The 27575-nt window shown below is 33.7% G+C and overlaps 1 protein-coding gene across 12 annotated transcripts in view; it reads left to right on the plus strand.

Moving 5' to 3' along the window:
- Positions 1-21394, plus strand: part of LOC132702748 (CUGBP Elav-like family member 1) — a 339946-nt gene extending 318552 nt beyond the window's left edge. For 11 of the 12 annotated variants that reach the window (XM_060671480.1, XM_060671472.1, XM_060671479.1 and 8 more), the window contains 2 exons: positions 358-1050; positions 11262-12551. In XM_060671480.1, the coding sequence (XP_060527463.1) occupies positions 358-1050; positions 11262-11533 (965 nt within the window). In that variant the 3' untranslated portion in view covers positions 11534-12551. Of the gene's footprint in view, positions 1-357; positions 1051-11261; positions 12552-21170 lie in introns of those variants that run through there. The other variant, XM_060671478.1, reaches the window with a different exon arrangement.
- Positions 21395-27575: the final 6181 nt, after the last annotated feature.

Consider the following 27575-nt stretch of genomic DNA (forward strand, 5'->3'; position numbering starts at 1 on the left):
CAACGTATTGACTACTTTTAAGTGTTTTTTTTACACTAGCGGAGCGAAGCAGATCGACTGTTTAAAAAGCGAGTTACTGAAGAGGTTCGTTCTTCTTTTCAGTTTAGGCCACTGAGCTTCGCTTCGCTAATAAAATCATGTTATTAATTGATGCCTTTGATCCGCTTAATAAAACAGTGCCCATAAATTGATTTTGAATAGATTGAACATCGATTGGGGGAGATGGTGTAAGTCCCGCTTGGGTGTGCTTGACTTGACTCTATTTTCATTTGGTATACATGATTCGGGTTATGGTTTGCATTAGGATTACTCTCCGGGGCATCGCGTAGTTAATTATGGTGTGTTCTGTTGTTTCAGAGAGGAAACTGTTCGTCGGTATGCTAAGCAAGAAGTTCTGCGAGAACGACGTGCGCGCCCTCTTCAGCGGCATGGGCGTGATCGAGGAATGTACTGTGTTGCGCGACACGTCGGGCAATTCTCGCGGGTGCGCGTTCGTAACGTTTTCGACGAAACAAGCCGCCCTATTGGCAATCAAAAACCTCCACCAGTCCCAAACGATGGAAGGATGTTCGGCGCCTCTCGTCGTCAAATTCGCGGACACCCAGAAGGAAAAGGAAATGAAGAGGCAACAGCAAATGCAGGCGAACGTGTGGAACGCTTTGGCGGCGCCGACCTTAACGTCGCCGCCGCAACAATTCAGTCCGGTGTTGCCGTCGGAAGCGACGTCGCTGCAACTGCTTCAAGCGATGGGCGGTTCCGCGTTGCTTCAGCAACAGTTGCTAACCAGCTCGACCGACAGCTTGCTCGCACCGATAGGAATGCAAAATTTAGTAACTTTGGCGGCGATGTCGCAGCCGGCGACCGCCGCGACTGCGCCGCTGTGCATGGCGAACATTTTGGGTAAAAGCGCGAGTGTAGACAGGACATTATCCGCGGGCGGTCTGCCCACCAGCATTTCGACATCGCCGGATCTTTCTCCTTACGGTTCCCTGATCGCGAATGCTACGATGAACGCGGCCGCCATCGCCGCCGCCGGTAAGCAGATCGAAGGTAAGACTTTGTATGGGATTTTTTTGAACCGCTATAACTTTTGGAACGGTTCGATTCAATTTTATGGTATAAGGTTAGTTTTTTCAAAAAAAAATTCCACGGGCTACTGTAATACTATTTACAAAACTTCTGGTTTCCTCTTGCCTCGGTTTTTGCTGATTCGAACTTGCTGACATTTCGCCAATCATTCTGTTGGCTTCTTCAGAGCTTGATTGAAACTGGCTCGTATTTTACTCTATACCTGCTTATATATTGTCTGAGGCAGGCCTAGCTACATGACGGGCATACACACCGTCTCGGATGACTGATTCCCCATATTGGTGACAGATAAACACCTGAGTTGCGGTTAAGATTGTTAGGTTGTTTATAGATTTCTATAGACTCCCGGATTTTTCGTTGGTAGAAAAATTGATTACATGCAAGAATTTTAGTTTTATCGGATAAAATTTTATGTCCGGTTTCGTGATTGTGTTCGGTAACAGCTGATGAGCTTATTTTCTTAGTAGTAAAGGTCTTTCGTGTTCCTTGAGCCTAGTTGATAATTTTCGTCCGGTCTCTCCAATGTATTCTTTGCCAAAAAATCTGTTGATCTTTTGGAAGTCCGTAGAGACGAGGAATTTTAGACTCATGAGGGATAACAGATTTTTTATGGTAGTCTGTTTACGATAGACTCGACATTTGAAATGATTTCCTCTTTTGGCATAATACAAATAAACTCATCAGCTGTTGCCGAACACAATCACAAAACCGGACATAAAATTTTATTCCATAAAACTAAAATTCTTACATGTAATCATTCTTCTACCAACGAAAAATCCGAGAGTTCATAGAAATCTATAAACAACCTAACAATCTTAATCCCGACTCAGGTCTTTAGCTGTCACCAATATGGGAATCAGTCATCCGAGACGGTGTTTATGCCCCTCATTTAGCTCCGCCCCGCTCAAATAATATAAGCAGGTACAAAGTAAAATGCGAACCGATTTTAGTCAAGCTTTGAAGAAGCCAACAGGATGATTGGCGAAACGTCAGCAAGTTCGACTCAGCAAAAACTGACGCAGGAGGAATCCAGAAATTTTGTAAAACGTATACGGTTAGTGTTGGGAATAGTCAAAAAATATTATAAATAACATCTTGTCAATTGACCATTCAATTGACCGGTCCATTGACACAAAAAAAATTGACCGGTCAATTCCACAACCCTATATACGGTTGAAATTCGGCAAGCAGATTGAGTTCTGTTCCTGGATGGAACAGATTGAAACGGAGAGAGAATGGGGAGGGTCGGAAAGTATTTTTAAAAATTATTTTACATTTTTGTGCCTGATTCGAGGTTTATCGGTTCTGCTTTTTTTTTTTCACCAGAAACAAATTTATTCACCCTAAGAAGTACCACAACAAATTTCTGTTGAACTTCGGTATTGAGAACTACATTTTGTACATTTCAGGTTTCGTTTATTATATGGGGTGTACGAAAATGTTGAAGAAAAACGGGTGAAGATCGTTATTTTAGCAGAAAATCGATATATTTTTGTGCACGGTCTGGTTAGGACTTTCGAAATAAAATGCATGTCAAAATAATTGCACTCATTTGATACAATCAAACTTCAAAGTCAGTTTGAGCTTGTAGGAATGCTTAATTTAGAAGCAGACAGGATGGAAAATAATTTCATAGATCCCTTTCAACTGTGGACGTATAAAAATCTTACCTGCTTCCAAATTAATTTACACTTTCCTTTTTGAAAGCAGAAGCATCCATTGGTGCAATCAATGCATACTTTGATTGGTAAATCAGTCGAATTACTCCATACTAGCAAATATCTTGATTGCACTCGCATTAGTATAAATACCTCTTTTAAGATGATAGATAAGGGGAAAATCGATTTTGTTATTTGAAGTATTACCATAAGGTAGCAACCACATACTTTAAAAACAAAAAAATTTCATTTTTAAACATTTTCTTTGACTAATATACAACTTTTTGATGTGTCACAAATTGGTACTAAATTCATCTCTTTTAATTTCTATTCTTTATTTTTTCTTTCATTTTGTGTATTAACGTTACATGGGACAATAAGTACCAAAAATGCAAATGGAATAGGTCATGATCATAAAGCTTCTTTCTTTGAAATGTTCACGTGACGTAGGTGTGTTTGCAACCACGTTTTTTCTTAAACCGTATAAAATTGTAAATGTAAGTGGTAATGCTCATCTTTATTTGTGTATAAGTGTAATTAAATGCGATTCATCCAGCGTGTAATTTTTAGAAGGTTGGGTTCCACTCCCAAAACCGATTTTCAGATGAATTGCTAAAAGGCTATTTGTCAATGTAAATAAAAAGGAAAGACTTTGTAATTGTTGAGGAAAATGTGTATTAAATATAATTAAATATTATTTTCGACAGAAGTAAAATAGATTAATCAAACTTTTTTTGGAAAATTTATTGACGTTGCATTTTTGAATATGTCTGCTGATTTGGTCCGATAGAATAAAATAATGTCTTAATTAAGGAGTTCAAGTTTGCAACTAACTACTAATAATCAGTTAAAAAATGCATATTTTCTATAAATTGTGCTTATAATTCATCTGCATTCTTGAATGTTCTTTCATGCTGTGCATCATAATTTCTCTGTGGTCGACCCATCGATGTGTCTCTTGCGTCTCTAAGCTTGATTTCTCCACATTGAAGCGAGTTCAGCGTAAATTCTTCAGCAATTTCGTCTATTTTTAGTTTTGTGGACCGTACGGATTGGAATTCTAATTCAATCATTAAACGCTGGAAGACTAATTAAAGTTGTTGCTTTGATATATTCCACTACAACATCTCATGTTCTGCTTCTCTAAAATATATTTATCCAAAACCAACTAGATTAGATTTGTTTGCATCAAGATATTCATTCATGAAGGATCTTGAATTTTGCTGCATCTCATATAAAATGTTCGTAATTCGTCTGTTACGTCTGAAGACTCATTTATTTGTTTTTGCTTTTTCTTTCTTATATAATTTGAGCTCGGGTAAGGCATTTTCATATTGCTTCTATCAAATAAAATTGTGTAAATATGCAAAATTGTAAAACAAGTTAAGATACCGACCGCCAGTTTCTTCTAAGATCTTTTCAGTATCTAGATAATGTCGATCGGGCATTAGCAGTATGTTTAAAAGGCAATTAATATACGTTTACGTAGCGTATTTGGAGCGCCATTAAGTTTTATTTATTTAGGACGAAAAAATGCAGTTAATGTGTTAAAGGCTTTGTTTACGTTTTCAATCAGCAGATAAGGTAATTGCTACCTAACGATTCTTTTTAATGGCGCAAAGCGTCCCGGATTTGGTACAAAGCGACTGAAAGGGGCAAACAAAAGATTGTTATTAGGTCGTTCGAGGACCATAATAATTACGATCGGGGCGAATGACAACATTTTTGACGGTTCTTCGTTAATTATAAAAATGACAGCCCCGACAGATCGGGCCCTTTAAAAATTAAATTACCACGATACGGTCCTTTCGAAAATAAATTAATTTATCTTCGGACATTTTACATTTAAGGCCGTGATTGATTTGCGACACATTAGGCCGAAATGATTGATTGCCGTTATGAAAAAGCGATCATTTACACTGTAAATGCGTTGTCGGCGATCTGCTTCGAGTGGATTGGTGGAAATAAAAAGCAGATGGGGAGACATTACATTCACACACAAAAAGGAAAAAAAACGGTAAAACAATTTGCATAAAATATTGATAATGATGGGAAGAAAAATGAATCATTCAGACCGAACTATAGGCGAAATAAGGTGAAAAGTTCAATAATTATGAACGCGACTAAAAGGTACCAAGTTTACATACCGTGTTACATAATGATGGGTAGATCGTTATTCCAGGGGCCCACTGATGGACTGAATTTGAGCCTAGAAGTTCCTAAACATCTGTCGCAAAATATATAAGGAAAGTATGTATTTTTTATTAACATACTTTTAAAACTTTGTGGGAATTTGCTATGCAATGATATATTTTCGTACTAAGTATCTTATCTTCTTTAGTTTCCTAATAATTTTCGTACACTTTATTTTGGATTTTTTTTGTTAAAACCTGCTGTAGCGTTAACTGCTTAATTTACTACCAAATTGATAATAATGATGAAGTCCGATGACCGATTTTTGACCAAAAAAAAAAAGGCTCCAAGAACTTTTATGCTTGAATATAGGTCAGAAGTGCGCCTCCGGAATTACTTTGCGAAGGTGTCAATATTTTTTCTAAGAGTGAAATAAATATACATTTACGTAATTTTTAATTTTTAATAAGTGAAAAACTGTCGTAGTACATCTTCTGTCCGGTTGAAAAAGGAAGAAATAGTTCTTGCAGCTTAAAACTTTGTCGCTTAGTCCAGGTATATATAGCTGACTGACACCTCTCAATACTAATTACAATAGGCGTTTCAAATTGCCCAATTTTTTTATGATAACATTCGTATGCACCATTAAAAATCTATTCTAGTCGTAAATCAACGCCCTATATTCGATATCAGTTAAAAATGGAATCCTCTAATATGATCTCATGTTACATTTTGGGAACACAGCAATATGGTTGTTGTCAGACCTGTCGTTGTTTTCGAATAGACCCAGGAGAAAAACGGTTTACATTAAATAATGACTAATTTAAAATAACAGTTCTGAGATCTTTGCAATGTTTAAGGAAATATTTTATAATTATAATATATATTATATATATTATATTATATATTATATATATATATTATATAATGTAGGAGAACAGGCAAATTTTTCGATCAATGGTCACGTAGTAATTTAATTGTAGATAATAAGAATTGCAATTTAGAGGATTTTTATGGCACCTGTAAACCGTAAATAGATGCAAGGCAATATTCGATATATTCATTTCGAGGCAGGTGTTGCATATCTACGGTCGATAATTATGCAATTGAAAAATTAAAACACGCTCAAAAGAGACCACTATGTGTCAATTGTTGACGCCTTGCCAAAACCGCTAATAATTGCCGAAAACTAAAATTACTAACGATTAACATGAAGCCATTAAGTTTTTAGTATTTAAATTTAAAACCGTAATTAATTTGGCGTTCATAATGTAGATAAACATCCTGATGCAAGATAGTATATTATTATACGAGTCGGAACGGATTACTTCTCATATTTTTAAGAATATGTTGTGATGTTATGTTTTTTTTTTATTTATAGCTGTCCGAAGAAGGCTGCTAAAGCCGAAACGTATGTGTCGTAATGCAATGAAAATTGTATTCGTAAATTATTCATACTTATTTCATTTTTATTTGCATGGTATTGAAGTGGTTGAGATACGCAAAGGTGACATTATGTAGGTATGAAGCTTTGCTTATTTAAGGCATGGAACGTTGAAGCGCCCTCAACAAAATTAAATTTACCATTAATCAATTCTAATTTTAAATGTCTTTCAATGAGTTCAGTGTCACTCGGCTATTTTTATTTTAAAATTTTCGAAATCGTCTGTTATTCTTTTTACGTGATTTGAACGCGCCATATGCAAAGTTTCACCCAATTTTAACAGTGCCTTATTTCCGCGCGATGCTCCTGCGATAGCTTAACAGCTTCAGTTCAGCAGAAGGCAGACATTGCAAAATGATAAGTTAAGTGTTAAATATTAACTGCAACTCAGATCGCTGTCGGCTCTCACCGAGGAAGCTAATAAAACTGTTAATAAAATTGTTTTTAGCTTATTTAATATTGATAGTTAATTGACGAACAAGTGTGAAGTCGAATATTAACATTGTTGTTAAGCTTCGCATACAATTTTTTGGGAAAATACAGTGGAGCCATCAAATAAGTTTCAATATACAGGCTGTCTGTTTTATCTGTGATCCTATACATTTATATTTTGAGAGTTAATCGGTTCATCATTTCATGATTATAATTATGAAACCTGAAGCTCTTCCAAAATGCTTATTCAGTCTGAACCCTGATTTTTTTATAACCTCGAGTATAGAATATTAGGGACTTTTAATTTAAAATTCCTTTATTTTACATATAGCAATTATAATTATTTAAAAATTAAAAGTTATGTTGGGTTTTATTAATAGAAAAGGAAGGCCGTCAATTTATAGTTTGCTAGAGAAATGATAAACTGTACATTAGCTGTGAATTCTGATGGCAATTAGCTAAATGGTAGAAAAACATTCGCAATACGTTTTATAAGTGTTCCTAATAGAGAGGGTTAAAATCAGTCCAGCATAAAAAATTGTACTACCTACCGCTACTTTTACACAATATTAAATTTACTCTGAGATCTCTCCTACAGTATGAATACATGCAGGGTAATTCAAATTCATTCCCCACAATTGGAATTTCGGAAACTATAGGCGATACGAGTATGTTACTAATTTCACTGCCTAAGCAATATTCTGTTTGAAAACAATTCCGAGTATTTCGAAAATTGAAGATATCGATTTTGACACTTTCATTGCCACTTTGTTTCACTTTATTGTTATTTTAATTTCTAAAAATAGTTCTTTTTGTTGTGATTTCACTAAGATAGAATTTATCTTTTTAAAAGAAGTAAAAAGGAAAAATACCACCTTAGTTAACATTTCAGTTCTTGTAAAATGTCATTCGTAAAAATATAAACAAATAGGTCTAAGTTTCTACCAAAAGATGTATCAACACAGAAAAAAAAAACTGTAGAAACATCCTCAGACCAAAAAAGGACCTTTTAACGACTATAAAAACCGACGTTTCTCAAAAAAAGATAAAGATAAATTTTACCTAAATGTTTCGAAAGCAAAGGATGAGATGTGATTAAATTCCGTACAAAGAAAGGTATTCCATTTTTTTTGTTTTTTTTTTAATAAATGACCAACTTATAGTGTAAAATTAATCTATTTCGTCTCAGATGCAACTATACCGATTATGTTTATAAATACGTGTGGCCTGTGTTCATTCTTTCTTTGTGAAATCTAGACCAACTAGGTGATATTCCTTTGTTTTTAAATATTTTTTGTTTCAAATTCATAAACTGTACTTAGATTTAAAAAGAAGAAAAAAATAAAGTTGGTGGTATTGCCCGGTGTTAAAAGGTGGTTACCACACAACCTTTGATTTTAGTTATGGACTTAGGCCAAGAAAAAATAAAAACGAACTCTTCAACTTTTTGCTTTTCACCGAAAATTATGCTACAATTTAACGATCCTCGTATCCCCTGCAGCTTCCGAGATCCCAAAATGACGTGGTTCGAATTTGTATTAATTTCAACCTAATACTCGTTGTTTGAATGCTTGTTGCTGCTCTACGATTGCTGCTATCAAAGTCCACGCCGCATATATTTTAACGTTGGCAAAAATTGATTGCGGAAGAAAAGCAGACATGTGCTGCGTATCTGGGACTAAATTCGTACTGGAATTGAATTGGCTACATAAAGCTTCTTTATGCACGCGCCTGCATGCGAAGAATCGATCAACTTTTCAAAAAAGTTTAAAGAGCTTACTGCACGATTACGAAACCATTTCCTAGATTAGGTCGACGAGTTTTTCGAAATTCGATATCTCGGCGTTTTGTTTCCACTCGATCTTAACGGTTTGCGTCGTACTATGTTAAATGCATTTTGCTTTTGAAAGGATTGGTAACACTGGTGCGATTCAGAGACATATCGGCTGCATCATTAATGTTTAAAATTAATATTTTTAGATTTACTAGCAAAGAAGTTAATGGCCTCGATTAACAAGCAGCGATTTACATTTTACTCCTACAAAGTGTTAGGATTTTATTTGGATTTTTATAGCTTCTGACATCATGATTAGGATGCAAAAATTATTGGAATATTAAAATATTACTCTCATATACTCCACGGCAATCTGCGGTATTTTTGTGTAATGTTTATGTTAAAATATTGAGCAATTTTTTAAATAGTTAATAACCAGGAATTATGGTTTACAGTGTGTAGTTATAGAGAATTCCAGAAAAAAAAATTATATGGTGCTGTATGGGAAACTCCGTTATTATTATTATTGTTATTATTGAAGAAAGCCGTCGTTTTTTTCTTGACTTGACTTGAAAAATGGTATAATCGTACATGCATAATATTTTTTTATTTTATATTTATATTCTTTTTAATGATTTTCATTTTAAATTTTATTTAGGTAATGTTTCAACTTCCAAAAATAGTGTGTTTAAGTTTTTGGTAATTTCTACTTTAAGTAAGTTTACTGTGACCTAGAGAACCTTTAGAGAACTTCACTTAGCCTATAAAAAACACAAAAGCACAAAAGTATCAGACTGACACTGACGATCCTGAAAAAAAAGGTTTTACAAAATCAAAATATATTATATTAACATTTTTAAATTTACCTTCGTAGCTTAGACACTACAGGTGCTATTCAGAATCTGCTTTTTCAAAACTGGTAACAGTTGGTGCGGTGCAAACGGCATCTTTAATAATAATGGAGTATCCCACAAGAACATCACGAAAATACGGTTTACCCTTTTATAAGTAGATTTTACTAATTCAATTCTCCACTTTATGTTAAGGAAATCGAGAAAATCTTTCAATTTTTCTCCGATATAATTAAACCAATAACCAACAATTATGCATTATATTTTTCAGACTTTAAACCAATTCGTGTCAACCAAGTCTACTCTACTTAATTTTTTTTATTACAATTTTACCATTTGGTTCTACTTTACCGAAAAAACAATTTTTTAAAACCAAATTTGTATTTTTTAAATGGCCATTGTTCAAAATTTCTAAATAGGATTTTAGAGTCTCATATGTAGTCATGAAACTACATACAAAAAATAATATATTATGCAACAAGTGCGGTACACGGCATTTGACTCACGAGGGATCGAACGTGTTGCATACTACACTTTTTCTACGACCGTTAGTTTTTGGGTACATTTTCGCCAAGCAACACGAATACATTCACTGACATGGCCGTCAGAATTGACCAATGTCAAATTCAAGGCGTGGGAAGTATCTCCGAAATCATCCGATTGCTCACAAACCCGTGCGGTAAAATCTCGGAAATGTGGTAAAGTGACGCTTCCCGCACGCTATATCGACGAGTAATTACGCATTTTACAGACGGGAGTAGAAAAAAGTGCTAGTTACTCACCGATCTACCACGTCAGTTTCGTTTCTCACGGATCCGAGCCACTTCGGACATTTCCGGGATTTTACCGCACGGGATTGGGAGCAATCCGATGTTTTCGGAGATATTTCCCACGCCTTGAATTTTGACGTTTGTCAGTTCTGACGGTCATGTCAGTGAATGTATTCGTGTTGTTTTGCGAAAATGTACGCAAAAACTAACGGTCGTAGAAAAAGTATAGTAAGCAACATGTTCGGTAAACTTTTTAATTCACTCGTTTATTAAAAACTCGCGAGTCAAATACCGTTGTCCGCACTTGTTGCATAATATACTATTTTCATGATTATGTCGGTGGGTGGACACAGTTTTCCTATGAAGACACCCATAACATTAAATGTCCGACAGCCGATAGCTCTGAATCTAATCAGTTTTCGCTATACCGGACGTTGCAAATTCGACGCTCATCGCACCATTGGGCTTTAGGAAACGGTACCAGATAGGGTGCAAACCTTTTATGTTATCATTGGAATTTCCAAGAAAATGGTGGCAAAACTAAACATTTTGTTTTGCGCTTTCCATTAAAGTGTTTCTTCTTTCTCGAACCAAATTTCCATAAATGGGAATAGAAAATAGAACTGAGGTGGCTTTTACTTAATGAAAATCCATTTATCAAAATAAATAAGAACTAAAAGTTCAGATTTTCACGAAATTATTACAATTGTTTCGACAACATTGACTGTGTCTTTATCAATGACATAATTTCGTGAAAATCTGAACTTTTAGTTCTTATTTATTTTGAATGGAAAATACATCAGCTTTAACAGTTGTCAGGCTTGACAACTTTATTGAACGTATTTCGAGCATTTAAGAGCTCCTGATCACCAAGACTTGAAAACTAGCATACAAAAAATATCTCCCTCCAAATATTTTGTCAGAAGAAATTTTTAACTTTCGCGCAGGTTGAAGCTTAAAACAAAATGCAATTTTTCCGCCATATTTTCGGATATTCAAACTCACGTGCGCTCAAGTTTAGCTCTCTATTATCCGTTTCCGAGATCCCAGTGGCGTACGCGTAACTTTCAGGAAAAATACCAACGACTGACGGCACCAATTTCGTTTCAGGTCCAGAAGGTTGTAACCTTTTTATTTACCACTTACCGCAAGAATTTACCGACACCGATTTGGCATCTACCTTCCTCCCGTTCGGTCCTGTGATATCAGCCAAGGTGTTCATAGACAAACAGACGAATCTGTCGAAATGTTTCGGTTTCGTGTCATTCGATAACGCATCGTCCGCTCAACAGGCCATCGCAGCGATGAACGGTTTCCAAATAGGCACAAAACGTCTGAAGGTGCAACTGAAGCGCGCCAAAGAGGCCTCCAAACCGTACTAACCAAAGAGAAGTAAGCCAGTCAACCCCAAAAATTAGTTTTTGTACTTTTCCTTGTACAAAGAAGCACCATTGCCAGTGCAGTGTGCCCATCTCAGGATTTAGCTGCTATTTTTACGAACTGTGAGATATTTTTACTAGTTAACTGCGGCCGTAACCGAGACCGCTTGTAAAATAATAAATCAATTTATTGTATATGGTCATAAGTTTTACTGGGAACCAGTAGAGTACATAGTCCATTTTTGTGGGGGGAATTTTCGCTCTTGTACTTCAATCTCATCCGTTTTACCTTAAATCGTTTTATGTTTTCTCCATCACCCATTTTTTAATAGGCTTAATAGACTCACGCGAAACTACTCGGCGTTATCAAAATTCGGAAGTATTGGGTTGCATCGCTTCTACTAGTTTACAAGAAACGAGATTCTGTGTGAAACTAATAAACAGACATGCGGCTCAATAGATTTAAAGTAAACTGAACTAGGACTGATCTTCAAGTTGAATGTGTTGGTAGTAGGTACCACCGTTTTGTGTTTTTAAAGTCTAATACGCCTATTAAGAATAGAAAAGGTCTTGTTTAATATTACCGGCAACTCTTGTAGCAAACTTGTTATTGTTTCGAGGTGAGATTGTTGTGCGTGGTCTGACGTAAAAAAATTATCATCATCCGTATTGGTTCAATTTTTGGCTGTATTAGAATTACTGACGAGGATGTTTCACTAATAAATGTTATGTTGGGTTCAATGTTTTTTCGTTCTCGGGGGTATTTTTCTTTTGATTTATTTGTAAAAGTTGTTTCCGTTTCCGTGGCATAAGCGCGTAGGCATCCTCTGTTGTTTTTTAGTTTTTCTTTTATTCCTATAAGCCATAGTTTTCTTTGTAATTGTTGAGTGACTTATTATGTTTTATTTTCGGTCTTTACATTATATTATACTACCTTATATACATACATATTGAGCATGTATTTTGATTGAAATGTACCTTTTATTTTCTATTGTTATTAAACCAAAGTTATTAGACCAAACCACTGGCTGTTTTGTGTTAATATTTTGCAGGGTTTTAATTGTTGTGTGTGACATTGCGCCGAACAGAACTGAAATCCAAACAACGTAACTCAAATATTTTGTTTCGAAGCTCCGAAGGGTAAATTAATTTACTGTATATTTGCGATTTCGTATGCCAAATATACGTGTGTAAAAAATACTTGGGATCTTGTGGAATACGTGAGAATTCAAAAAGATCATCAATTTTGGTTGTCGTAGGTCTTCGATAGAACTCCATAGAAAAGGACAAAAAATTTGCCATTTTATTCATTGTAATTTTTTAATAACCACTTTAAAGAATATAAAAATATAGACAAAAAATATTAAAGACAAAATTTTGGTTAATAGTAACAGTGATTATAAGTAATTATAAATAAAAATAACTCATACTAAATGTACTCATACTTCACTTCACACTTTACTAATGGATTGAAGAAATTTTCTAATAAAAACCAATTATACTGTATAAATAAAGCGATAAATACGTTAACCGTTCATATCTTTACTCAAAAACTGTCTCCAACAGTATACAGTACCACTGAGTCTCCGGAACAGTACGAAACCTAAAACAATACTAAAGTTTTGTTATTTTCTACCGAGTAGTTAAAAAGATAGTTAAGTAAATATGTATTCCATCTTCAGGACGTGTAGCTTCAGGGTTCTATATAATGATAACCTTTATGTTTTAATTTAACGTGAACTACTGAACAACCCAGGGTCATTTTTAAACAAGAGAAGTACTCGCTGAAAGGGTTTGCAAATAAAGAAAAGAATCGGGTCTCCTAATATCATCTTAACGCATTTTCCATAGTATATAATAAATTAACGTTAAATACTTTTAAGGTTCGGTTATCGAGTTTTCAGTTCTGTTCAGACAGCCGTCCAGTGTACTTACCTCTTAGTTAGTGTTTTAGCATTTTTTTCCAACATCCAAGCAAAGCTGTCTCTAGCGCTGTAGTGCTGTATAAAATCACAAACGATTCTGTTGTTACTATCACCCAGTGTCAACCAGTTACTACTGTGTTAAAAATATATATATATATACATATATATTGCGGTCGAAAGCAGTGCCGTCGCCTGTGGCTTCTGTTTATGTCTACTAATGTTTGTGTCTTCATATACAGTAAGTGGCTCTCATTGACTAACATTTTTAACTAGCCTAACATAACATTACATTATACGGGCTCCGGCCCCGGGTTTTATTCTCTGGGTCGAATGATTCAATTTAATCCATTGAAATACGTACCGAAATACTATGAAAAATGTTCATAGTATTTTGCAATTTCTTTTTGCTACTTTCTGTTTTTCGGCAAAAAACGATTTAAAGATTGCAAAATGTGATTTGAAGTCATCGTTCTAATTATTTTAGTTAATCAAGTTCTCTTTAAGATTAACTTTTCCAAAGTTTCTTTTTTTCAAGATTTTGTTTACTCATTCACTATTTCCACTTTTGAATCGCAACTGAGTCGCTTTGGGATACAAATACAATCTAACGAGTTATTGATTGTTCCAAACATTCCAACTACATATTTTAATTATTTTGAAAATTTCTTTTTAATTTTTTTTTAAGAATTTGCCGTTTTCTGCTATCAATTTTTTTTATGATTCTCGAAACATTTTTTTTCCTATTCTGCGTCCTGCTGTAAAAGTTTTGATACTCAGTTTTTAAATATTATTTTTTCCCTTTTATTTTTTTACAGTACTATCATGAATAAAACGATCATTATGAGAGATTCTTCGCGAATAACGATTTATTTTACATTTCTTCGAAAATTTATTTCGGAAGTAATTATTAGCAAAAATTGCTGCTCTATATGAATATTTTTTCCCATGTTGGTAAGTGGGAAACGGTAATGGTTGCAATTTTGCAAAAATCTAAAAGACATATACGTAATCCAGTCAATCGAAATTTACCTAAATCAGGTATAGACCGTGACACAAGATATAGTTACTACACTTTTCTATAGTTTGGATTTTCTATAAAAAATTATTAAGGTTGAATGATTTTGGTGTTTTAATTAAAAAAAAAAAACAAAGGTTTTGTGTGGAAAGTTTCAGTTAAAAAAAAACAAAAAAAAAATATTAAAGCCGCATGTGAAGAGCGCTTTTCTTAAAAGTTGTGATGTACAATAGCGAACTTGAACAAGATTTTAATTTAAAAAATATTACGTATAAGAGTAGAGTTTATACTATTAAAAGAACCAGAGTTCACAAAAAAAAATTCGTAGTTCTATATAAAAAATATAGGCAATTAAAAATTGTAAAATTTAAATCCTCTTTGAAACGCGCTGTCATTGGCTATGACCGTTTGTGACGTCAATTCGCTCGTAAGACTACGCGACAGCAGGATGGTAGCATAGAGAAACCATTAGAGAAGGACAACGCGTTCGGCTTGATGGTTTTCATTTTAATATTAGTCTTGATCCTGTTGATTGCTTTTGTTATCTGGTGTTTAGTATCAAAAAGAAAGTTTTGAAAATGACCAAAGCCGATTTTTTTAAAAGGTCAATCCGATAATTTACCTTTAGTGGATATGTGTATGGTGACGCCTTACATACAAAACACCGACAGTTTTTCTTTTGCTGAGGTTCGCGGTGTTAAAGCTAAAAGTTATGTTCATGGGCAATTTAGTCACTAGTTTTAAACCAATATAAAATTGTAATTAGCTTAAAGTTTTCTAGTTTTTAAAATTCAAATAGTATATCAAATAAAATACAAATTATTCAACAAAAAAGACATTGATAACTTAAAGTGTTCTTTATTTTATGTAGGTCAGGAAGTCATTCCTTTGGAGACTGCAATAGGATGAGTGCAAGTTCGAACAGCTAAAAATGTTTGCATGCTTAAGGCTAAAGTGGTACCTGAACGTAATCTTACCAAAAAACGACGGCTTTTATTTCCTGGTAGACGAATAAAAAGTTTATCTGAGAAAAAGACGCTAGCGTGGTTTGTAATATTGTGTTTTGTTGCTTCCATTATAATCGGGTAAAGAACGCTAAGCACAAATACAAACTGGCGTAGAATAAATACAAACACACCATCACATGAGTCAAAAATAAACGTAAATAATATAATTCTCGGCCTATAATCTGAGAATAACACTATAACATGTCGCCGTCTCGATCGAAAAGCAGCGGTATGACGTCACAATCATTCCCGCGCGTTTAGTGTCGTTTAAAAGGACTAACCGGGTGTCGAATTATTTATTGCAACTTCAATATTGGGTTTTGAGTTTTGATATAAACAAAATTTTTAAAGAAATAAAAAAATGTTCAAGTTCCCTATTGGCAGCCACAAAATCCCCTCTTAATCCGGCAAGAACGAACCAAAAACGACCCTTATTCGTTCGTGCCAGCTGAGCACATTGTGCATTACCGCTGCCTGCCGAATAAGTTGTTTAGTACTCGGCTTGCCTAAGGCTTGTGTGGCCTCAAACGACTTGTCTCACGTTTGATCCTCCCCTTTGGAATTTTAAAACCACATGCCTTCGAGCATATTCGCCAGTTTTATCTGATCTAGTTTAAGTGAATTTTTAGAATGCATGTCTTTCGCGACCCACAAGAAAATCCGAAAACTGACAAATTCCGCAAATTGGGAGATTTCTAGTTTAATAAAATTTTAGAGGGGGCGCAATTTTATAGAAGTAATCGAAAAAATGGGGTAACGCTAGTTTTTTACTTTTTGCACTTTTAATTTTTTGGATATCTTTAGGGTAGTTCAAGACACCACTATATTTGTAATAAAAAGGCCAAACCGAAGTTTGCCCATCCCTAACAACAGGAAGTGGAAAAAAATTATTGACTAAATGGAAGTAGAAATTGATAAACATATCTATCGATCTATCACTATGACATGATCGCATAAAATCGATTTATTTTGAGCACAAATTAATTTGCATTTTATTTTTTATTTATCCATTTTTGTCATTTGAAACTATGGAATAATATTCTTCTCTACTTTGTTACTTTTCTTATTGCATTTTTATGTTTTTTTAATTATCTAGTGGAGCGAACTATCTTCGTGTTTTCATTTCTCTTGGTTTCATATAATGACAAAATAAAGCCAGAAATGCATTTCCTAATTGCGTTAATTACGTACTTAATTTAATTAACTGTGTAGACGCGTGGCGGAGCCTAGGTAAATAAATTAGCAAAATTCGCAAACAAGCTCCAGGTTATTCGAGCCCATTTTGAAGGATTAACTTTGTATGCAACCCCTTTATTTACTTTTCCTTTTAACTATTTTTTTTTAATTACGCCATCCAAAATTTCGCCGGTGCTGGGGACGAAATTTCTGGTAAAGATATTTTCGGAACATAACATAAAGGCCAATTCGATTTTGATTTTAAAAATATTACAAATTATTCGTTTTTATATTGGCATTACGTGAAGTTTATTAGGACTCCGTTACTAATTAAGTTAAAAGTGCAGAAGGTTGTCTGAAACTAGTAGTGTTAATTAAAAAAATAAACTTAGTGTTTTATGTGCCATATTATAATTATATCGTTCTAGTATGTAATATAAAACTTCTTTACAAAAAAAAATCTACATACTCCAAAATCACGCACGTAAATGTAAATATTGACTCCTAGATAGGAGGTTCGCGAAATATTTTAGTTGAACGAGTATTCCAAAAAGCCTTTCGGTAAACTATTTTGAACTCTTCGACTTTCTTTTGTTTGCTGAATATGGTTCCGCTTATTTATGAGCACATACAGCGGCTTTATTCGTCGCAGTAATTTTTCTTAAAATTGTTTAAGTAATCAGTGACCCGTAGCAAAGTAAATGTTTAAAATTGAATAGCAACCGGTTAACAACGCCATGTTAATACATTTATATGTATGTATCTATTTGCATTTTCTGCATACAAACCCGTAACGTTTGTTAGTGCCATTATGATAATAAACTGTATTATCCGGTATACATGTAACTCGTTCATTATGGGAAAATATTTGCTTTCATCGTACCTTATTCGAATTCGCGATGAGCGTATTTGAAACACCAGCAATTTCGCCTCCAGACTGATAAACAATAAAATTATTTTCACAACATTTCCCGAACTAAATATTATTATATCTCTCATTTCGGTGGATTAAATTGAAATCCCAGTACAATCGAAATACCATTAAAACGAGTTATTCATATCAGCAAATCGAAATTGCTACAAAACAATGCAAAATATACCTTATATGTACAAATGTTTAAACGCACAACCGCTAAACAAATAATTGTTGATAAGTATGAGGTCGGTGCGAATAGTTACGTAAATATTACGATATTTGTGTGCCGTTTTGGGAAATTCACATACAAACTGCATCAGCACGGTAAATATTTCAATTTTAATTTCCTTTTTGCTATCGACTTTCGCATTTCCCCTTGGTGGCGAGATCTGAACTAATAAAAACTGCTCTAGTGATTAATATCATTACCTCATCAATCAAAATGTTTACCTACTTATAATATCCTTTTATAATACAAAATCAAAAGTTCAATTCTGTTTTCGCCGTACCTTTTGTTAATGCAAATTGAAGTAAAAATTACCACCTTCAAGTTCGAACACTCACGTTCCGAATCCCAGTAACACTCAATTAAATTAATATATACAGGGCGTTTCAAAAAACACGCAAAGCTCGCCTGTAGTTTCATCAGAAAAAAGGAAGAAAATTCATATAAACGTAGTTCCGAAAATGCTTACGTCAAAAGTTCCAATTTTGCTTTCCAAAAAACTTTAACAATAAAAAAACATTTTTAACAATTTATTAAAAAAAATTGTCCGATGTCGTTGAAAATTGTATTGTATCGTATTGCCAAAGAGATGTACGCCACTTACTTTTTTTTGCAAGTTTTGTTATTTATTTTGAAAAAGCCACTAAAAATAGAACTTTTTTGTTTGCGAATCTCAACTCGAAAAAATTGACAAAACGTAAGTTTCGGAACATTAATTTTGTGAACCCTTTGGTTCAGCAACTTAGCACTAAATAATTTGACACTAAATAAAATTATGAATGAAAATTGAAAGTGGAGAAGTGAAGATTTTCACACAAGCCGTTCGTTATTTAAATATGTTTAAAACTATTCCGGCCCTACACTGCAACGTCGGCGCATTTTTGAAACCCTGTATAATTTTAATGTTTCAATAGAAGTTCTAAGAAAATAAGGAAAGGACAAGCATAAGTAAAATCACAGAAGTATTTTTAAATAAATGCTGATTAACTTAAAAGAATTTAAGTATCTTCCGATAAATTTATTCGAAAGCGATTTTCTTCAATTAGCAAAAAAAAATAGGTCCATGTGTGTACAGGTAAAAAGAGAAAATAAATAAAAACTAAGTTGTCACATTTTAATAACTTTTGCGAAAAAAAAACAACTATCCATTATTTTTCACAAAAATAAAGATTGTCAATAGATATCAACGTTTTCCAAAGAATCGACGTATAATAAAAAAGTATTATTTTCGCTACAAATATTCTTTGTTTCTTCGATATAATCCCAATCCAAAAAGAAATGTTTTTACAGGAAATTACTGTTGTCGAAGTTGCAGAAAAACAATAACAAAACTAACCAAAACTTGAACACTACTCTAATAAAAAGAAATATCGAATCGAACATCTCGATCGCGATGACCTTTAACCCCCTATCGAGAAATTCAAAGTAAACACCACCGCCTGCCCTCCCTTCGCTAAGTTTACTTTAACTTGCAATAATTCCGTAGCAAAAAAAAAATGGCGCACAAATATCCCTCGCTCCCGGAAGAGTTTACTTTGTTCATAATTGAGTTACGAAAACAATCGATCCAGCACTTAACTCGTAATTTATTTGCGCGTTTTACGGATCCTTATCGGGTTGCGTTTATTAACGGCGGCGGACATTTTCATCGATTGCATTATTCGAAAAATTCATTTGTCGATGACGCCACACAAAGAGTTTTCAAAAATACTGCCAACGGAAAAAAAGATAGTCCGTTATTTAGATTTTGTTACCAATTCCACTCGCAATGCTAGCGTTTTAAAAACAATTTAAATAGTTTTTCTTTCTTACAAGTAAAAAGAAAAACTATTGAACAATCTCAATACAGAGAACAAAATCGCTTATGGTTTGGTGCGTTGACATTTGCCCCCTCTAAATGTTAAAAAAAACTTTATTTACGTAATATTATACAGAAGAGGTACAGTCTACCAACAATATTGTACTTCAAAAATATGCTCAATCGAGACACTATGCACATGTGCCAAGAAAAACTGAAAAATTTATTCATAATCTTTAACTTATTTATATTTTGTGTTTTTTGGTGCTAATTTATATATTATTATAACTTGTATGCCTAACATTGTACACAGCTGATGCGTCAGTAAAGTCCCGATGGCACAAGAAAATGGAACAAGTTATTAAATCTAAAGGAATTCAAGTTTCACTGCATTGGCAATTTTGTGGTGATATATTTTGCTAGCAAGATTTCTGCCTTATCCACCTAACGAATAAATCAATAATTAAAAAAAGAAATTAAAAAATGTTTTTTTTTTTACAAGTAAAAATTAAAACTAGTGAAACAACCACAACAAGCGAGGAGAACTGTAGAGGAACATGAGCTTACGCAACGGTTTGGTAGGGTGGCATTTGCCCGCTCTAAATGATAAAAAAATCTTCCTACGTATTATTATAGAGACTATATTTGACTTTTTAACTAAAATTTTAATAAAGCAACGTAGATGCAATAGATTAATCTACTCTCGATAAGGCAATTTCCTCTTAATTTTTTATTTTCTTTATTTTATGGTGGTATATTTGGTAGAAATTTTTTTAAATGAAATTTTTCGTTATCCATCTAAATTATGAAACAATAATTTTCAATGCTCTCCCCGGAATGGAACTCTTCCTTATCCATCTACGGATGAACTAATAATTTTTTGGTACCCCAAACAAAAAAGATTCAACACCAAAATCTTATAAATCGGGTTGGGAATAATTTCACAAAAACAAATCCGTAAATAGATAAAAACAAATTTTCAAATTCAAATTTTAAGAAATTGAAAAAAACGGTTCATCATGCTTTGAATAGTCTACAAATGCAAAAACACATAATGCCCGTTAAAGTTGCATGTTGTTGAAAAAATTGACAATGTAGAAGTTTATAAACTGCCACCCCAAATTCTCATTTTGCGGGGAAACTTGAGTTTTCAAAAAAAAAACGCTCTTTCATTATCTTTTCCATTTTCCATTTTATCCATGCTTTAACAATACTGAGAGTGCTTCAATAGTTTGTTTTTTTTTTGGAAAAAAACGAAAAGTGTTTATAAGAAATTAAGCTGCAGTTACGAATGAAATTTTTAGAATTTTTTTAACAAAATCTAACTACGAACTATAATGTGTGATGGCACAATCTATTTACCAAGCAGTATTTTTGTCACATGAAAATCTCTTATTTGCCGGGCTTAAGAGCACTCGGCCGGAAGCGTCAACATACGAGACATATGAGGTATATATTAAAAGAACGTACTAACGTAATCTATAAGCTAACTTTTAAGTCAGGTGCGGAGCGATTTGACATTTCTAAAATAGCTCCGAAACTGAAAGGAAAAAAAACTATAAACGTCTATTTCCTAGGGTGACCTGGATTAACGGCATTCCGGCGAAGTATTTCCATGTACCCTGCCGGAGCGGCAGCGGGATTGCTCCGGTTGACATTCCGATGGACGGTCGCGGCGTACCCTTGCGGTACCCTCTGGGCGGGCGACGGGCCCTTGATGGGCGAGCACGCCGGGTTTCCCTGAAACAGATAGGTGTACCTATTTTTTATATGTTTTTTTTTGCAATAAACATGTCCTTGACTGGAACGGTTTTATTTTCCCCCAGCCAGCGCGTGCGTGCGATAATTTTTGTACCTTGCTTTCCCTTACGCAGAACAGGAAACTTGCCATCAATAAGAAAAATCTAGTATTAAAGTATATATCACCAAGTTTACAAAATAATATGCGGTGGTCCATAATAAAAGCGCCAAAATCATGTATAGATTAGTCTTAGTAAAATGGCGCTCATTAATGAGATATAGGGTACCAAAGTTTAGATCTGAATTGTTATTTTTCGAGATGACGAAATAGAGGGCGCTAGTATGATTTAACTTAAATAACTAAATAATAACTTTCTTACGTTACTCACGTTACTTTTTTTTTAGATTACGACGCGCCAATGATGATTTCTAAATAAGAAAGGTATACACTACATTTAGGATTCCTCCAGCGTCGGTTTTCCGCCAATCATCTTGTTGGCTTCTTCAGAGCTTGATTGATACTACCGAAATGTTTCAGTGAAGCCCTGAAGAAGTCAATAGAATGATTGGCGAAACGTTAGCTAGTTCGACTCAAAAAAAGCCGACGCAAAAGTAATCCAAGAGTTTTATAAAAAGTATTACAGTAGCCTGTGGAAGTTTCTTTGAAAATAAAAAAATTAATACATTCACCTCCACAAAAAATCAATAAAAACGGGTCCCAATTACAAAAATGGTATCCTCGCGAACCATTTGTTTGATTTTGATATTTTTTCGTGAATTGTTGATTGATTCTTCGGCAAGAATGGTATGTGACCAATTTTTATTCGAAATTTGGTTTAGGCACATACGGGGTGCAAAAATGAGTCACTCTGTATCTCAGTGAGCGACATATTAGTAATGCATATTTGATATTCAACCAACATGCTTTAGTAAAATGTTGGTCATTAGTGTGATACAGGGGAGAACATTTAGTTGCTGTTTATGAGATATCGACAAAAAACGGAAGTTTTTGGAGATGAAGATTACAATTCTAAGTAAAAATTGCACTTTTATATCGATACAATACGCCGTATTCGCCATGTGTACTTTGTAATATTTTATTCCAAGGATTAGAAATAACTTCAAGTGGTTAATAATATTTCAAAGAAACTCCCACAGGCTACTGTAATACTGTTTACAAAACTTCTGTATTCCTGCTGCGTCGGTTTTTGCTGAGTCGAAATTGCTGACGTTTCGTCAATCATCCTGTTGGCTTCTTCAGAGCTTGACTGAAACTGGCTCGTATTTTACTCTGTACCTGCTTATATATTGTTTGAAAGGGGCGCTAATGATCGGCATAAACACCGTCTCGGATGACTGATTCCCTCATTGGTGCCAGGTAGAGACCTGAGTCGCGGTTAAGATTGTCAGTTTGTTTATAGATTTCTATAGACTCTCGGAATTTTCGCTGGTAGAAGAACTGATTACATGCAAGAATTTAGTTTTATCGAATAAAAAGGATGATTGGCGAAACGTCAGCAATTTCGACTCAGCAAAACTCGACGCAGGAGGAATCCAGAAGTTTTGTAAAAAGTGGTTAATAATATATGAATATTCAAATATTGAACCCGAAACAAATTCTGAATAAAAGTTGCTATAGGGCTGAGAAATATAATGTGCAAAATGAACTAACTGAAATAAATGTAGTGCATCTTTCTTATATAGAAATCATCACTCTTTCATAACATTTTATTAAAGCATATTTGGTCAATATCATGATTTTCACGAGTTGAATCTAGGTTTGGCGTATTTATTACGATCCAACTTATGTCTAAAATTGCCTCACTCTCCATAAAGCTATTGTCCGCTTCGTTTCCGATTTCAGACTCTATTTAATTTGCGATTTATAAAAAAATATTAGGAAACCATTTTTATTCGACTCTCACTTGGCTTGTTATCTGACACCAGTTGCAGTTAACCAGTAGGCGTTTATAATTCGAAATTTAGAGATCAAAAGCCAGCTGTGGCGCCGATATGAGAAAGCTCAGCAGAGAAGCGTAAGGACAGGTTGGAAAAAAGGTAGGTTTCATAGATAAGCATTTCTTATAGGAAAAACTATTATTATGTCTTTAAATATTGGATTTAGTTGGTTAGTTGGTTTGCTCTAAAAATTTCTGACAGGAAAATTTCACAAGAATGAATAAAAAGGACTATTTCCCGCTCCTACTCCCTGTCCCTAAATACTCAATGAAGCACCGATCGAGCGTTTGAAAAGTAGTGCTGTAGAGACTTTAAAATTTCGGTCATTTTTAGTTTCAGAAAAAAAAAAGATGTTTCCGGTATTTTTTATTTTGTTTGTTTGTTCTTATGTCTGTTCTCATTGTCCCGTTATACCTCACCAAGTGAATGTATTCGTGCTCTTTTCCAAAAATATACAAAAAAAAGGTCGAAGGTATTGTTTTCAGTCTCGTTTATGAATCACTCGCTCCGCTCGTGCCAGAATAACTTGTGACTAAAACGGCGTTCATCAAGTTTTCAAATTAATCCAAGCTGTTATAAACAAGATACTATTGATCGAGACGTCATTACATTTCATTACATGCATGACGTCTTGGTTTTTGATTGCAATTTTCATAAAAAATGTATCAAAATTTCTTGTTTCGATAAGTGTTAAGGTCCTGTTAATATAGATAAGTAGTAAAAAATAGTTATAAACATAGAAAATATGCTTTGAAATGTATTGAAATTCACCTATTCGAAAGGTTTAGTTATGGCATGAAGTTTAATAATAAATATTTTATTACGCGCTTTTGCAAAATGACACCAAGCAGTACGTAAAATAATTTGAAACACGCTATGACGTCACCCGGTTTGCCGCGCTTTGGAGATGGTTTGAAAATATTTTCAAAACGAGCTAAAATTGTAATATGTTTTTACGCAGTCATTTTTCAACTTAAAGCGGTAATATTTTTTAAACCGCATTAAATCGATTACTGATGAAAAAGAAGTTGCAAGTTTCCTTTTGGTTGGAAACCACTACAATAGCAACGCGTATAGTCCGTTCGCAAATAAAAGAACTTTATTAACTGGTTCGATGTTTCCGATTGACTTGGATTGGATTTTTTTTTAAATTCCCTTTCCTACCTAACAGGAAAGCGAGAGGGAAAGTTTTCAATTCGTAATTTTTATGGAGGCGGAGTTATCACTTCGTTGTGTATACCGCACCTGTTGACGTTTTATGACTTTACTTTACTATATATATATATATATATATATATATATATATATATATATATATATATATATATATATATATATATATATATATATATATATATATATATATATATATATATATATACATTACCATCAGAAATTTACTGTGTATCCCACATTATATCCATTATCATCCATTATATCTCCAAAGATTGACGAAGAAAAGAAAAATACAAAGTACCTATTATTGTTTGTAAGGGAACTTTTATAGTACTTATAACAGCTTACAATCATAGTGCCCAGTTTTCCATAGACGCAGGTACCACCTTATAAACTAAATCTAGCTTCATTGTTCGCGGTTTAGGATATAACCGCCTAATTTTTTTATTGTTTTTTTTTTGCTAAAAAATAAGTCAGCAATAACAACTTTGCTACAAAATTATAATTTGTAACTTTATTTATATTGTGTACTTAGTAAGTTATTGAGTTTTTCTGATTAATTATCAGTTTTTGCCACAACTTGCGTAGATTATCTAATTTCGTGGTTCGTGATTATATGATGGTTCACTAACCCTGACGAACTTGCACGGCTGGTCTAAAATTACATTTTCCTTTCAAATGACTAATAGCCTCTCTATTTTTACGCGTTTCGAACCGTTTTCGCGCCTCTAATTAGTCAAAATATAAATGCATGTTCAATTTCCCTCGCTGTACGCATTACATAACGGCTTCAATCCGAAAATAACACTGGAAAAATTACAATGTAAATAGCGGACGCCCAAAACAAATGTAGCCACTAATACGTTTGGACTGGCCGGGCCTAACAACCAGCACTTTTGTAAATGTTTGCTCTTGAATTATCGATGAACCAGCGGATTTTGTTGATGAATTATTTATTTGGGTTCCTGCTTACATGCCTTAGATCTGTCACTTAATTCACTGTTGGTAAATATTTCAAAAAGTGTTACTGTATACTTTTTTAACGTTAACATGAATAATTACAAAAGTAATAATGTAAGCAGGCTGTTTTAAATTCGATTCTTTCGATTTTATTTTTATCTACTACCTTGTTTCAGTTTACAAATCTATGTAATTTTTGAGTTTTCTTTTTTGATTTTGGATCCAACCCTGTCTCTATTGGAATAACTTGTCGATATTGCGAGCCTAGCGAGCCTATATATAACAAATATTGATAAAAAGTATATTATTAATTATATAAATATAAAAGAAAATAAAAGAAAGGATGACTAACTTTGGATCCATCTCCTTTTTCACGCTGTAAAACAATTTAAATACAATTATTTTTTTAAAAAAATAAGAAATGTATTTTGCAGACTCAACAACCTTTGATGAAATGTCAAATTATTGCCAGTAAATATATAAGAACTCCGTAACTAAGTAAGTAAGAAAATGCTGAAAATTATTTTCGACTTTCTGAAATGGCTACTGATATTTAAAAATTTACAAAATTTTGTTATAGTTAAACTTGAAGTGGCTAAAAATGACTTTCTAGGCTGTCAATGGTGCTTCAACCGCTGTTGCTTACCCTTGCCACCAGATGCCATTTCCTAACAATCACAAAAAAATAGAAAAAAAGTAAATTCGACATGACTTTTTTACGCCCTTCCATATTAAGGGTTCCGTTAAAAATGCATCGCAATATCTTTATCCTAACCTAACATACATATCGAAAAACATAAAATTCACCATATAAAATGCTAATTTATGCAAAAAAAAAACGCTAATAAATACAAATGTTGAAGTGGAAATAGAAACGAAGTTTTAAAATAAATATTTTCCCTTAAATTTCCGTTAATCGATGGGTCTCCCGAACTTTATGAAATATTCAAAACGCGTCTGTTGACGTCGCTATTCTAAGTAGGTACGTAATATTGATTTCTGTCCTCGATAGATAATCCCGCCAGATTACCGACTTTATAAATTTTCCCTGATTTATTTAACGAGGTTAGTTGAGCCAAGTTAGATCGTCCTCAGCGATAAAGTGTTTTGTGTCCATTTGTTAAACAAATAGCCAGACGGGTGCATTTGCGTTTACCAAGACGATAAACCCAGACGCATAAGTCCAACGTAAATATGGGAACAAAACTATCTGACCAGACGATCTATATTTCCGTGGATGTTATGTGTGATTTCAGATTGTGTTTTACTGTGATGTTTTATTGAGCGAAAGAAATCGGATGACACGCATAGCAGTCAGTATTCTAGCATGTTAATAAGGATTATTTAAAGCTTGTTGTGTTACTCGCGATAACAGAGTTGCCTTTTGTCGTTTATAAATTGAATATTTAATTACCATCTAGAACGCGATGTTGTTTTGTTTGTTTGACAAAACCTTGTAATTAAGAAATACTAATTCTATGCTATTACTAACACATCAATAATATAAGTTTGGTAAACGACATTTTAACCATGGGTTGGTTTTGGCAGGAGCAGGGCACAGCAGAATGAGAGTTTTGAGTGTCTAAAGAAGTTTATCAACTTCATGCTATAGTTTATCTACCTCCATTAGTTTTTTTGCAAAACAGCACAAGTACGCTTACGCGCGATGTGGCTAAGATCTACCAAAAACATCCCACCACCAGTGGTTAAAAAAGCTGAGCTGAGTTTTAAAATGATTAAGCCAACCTTGCCTTAAACCAATGCTGCTGGTTTACGAAAGTGTGTAAAAGGTTTTTTTTTACAAAAACTTAAAAACAACTATATATGGTTGTAATAATTTCGGCAACAATAACATTAAAAAATTGACTTTCGACTTTTTAATTTTAACTCAAGGGTAGTCAATTACGTGAACTACACATCTCCCTTTTTTTGTAAAAATGGAACAATGGTAGAAGGAAAAATTTATTGAACAGGCCTCAATATCATAATATCGAGACATTTATTAGCTTTTTACTGCATTTATTAGAAAATTGAAATATTTTGAAGTTGACTGAGATGATTTTTTTTATAATAAGAAGGCTGCTGTCAAATAATTCTCCTATTCTTAATATTCTCCTATTTTTAATATCACTATAGTAATTTTTACA

Source organism: Cylas formicarius, unplaced genomic scaffold, assembly GCF_029955315.1.
Source record: "Cylas formicarius isolate icCylForm1 unplaced genomic scaffold, icCylForm1.1 PGA_scaffold_6__28_contigs__length_40554024, whole genome shotgun sequence".
In the NCBI taxonomy this organism is placed as follows: Eukaryota; Metazoa; Arthropoda; class Insecta; order Coleoptera; family Brentidae; genus Cylas; species Cylas formicarius.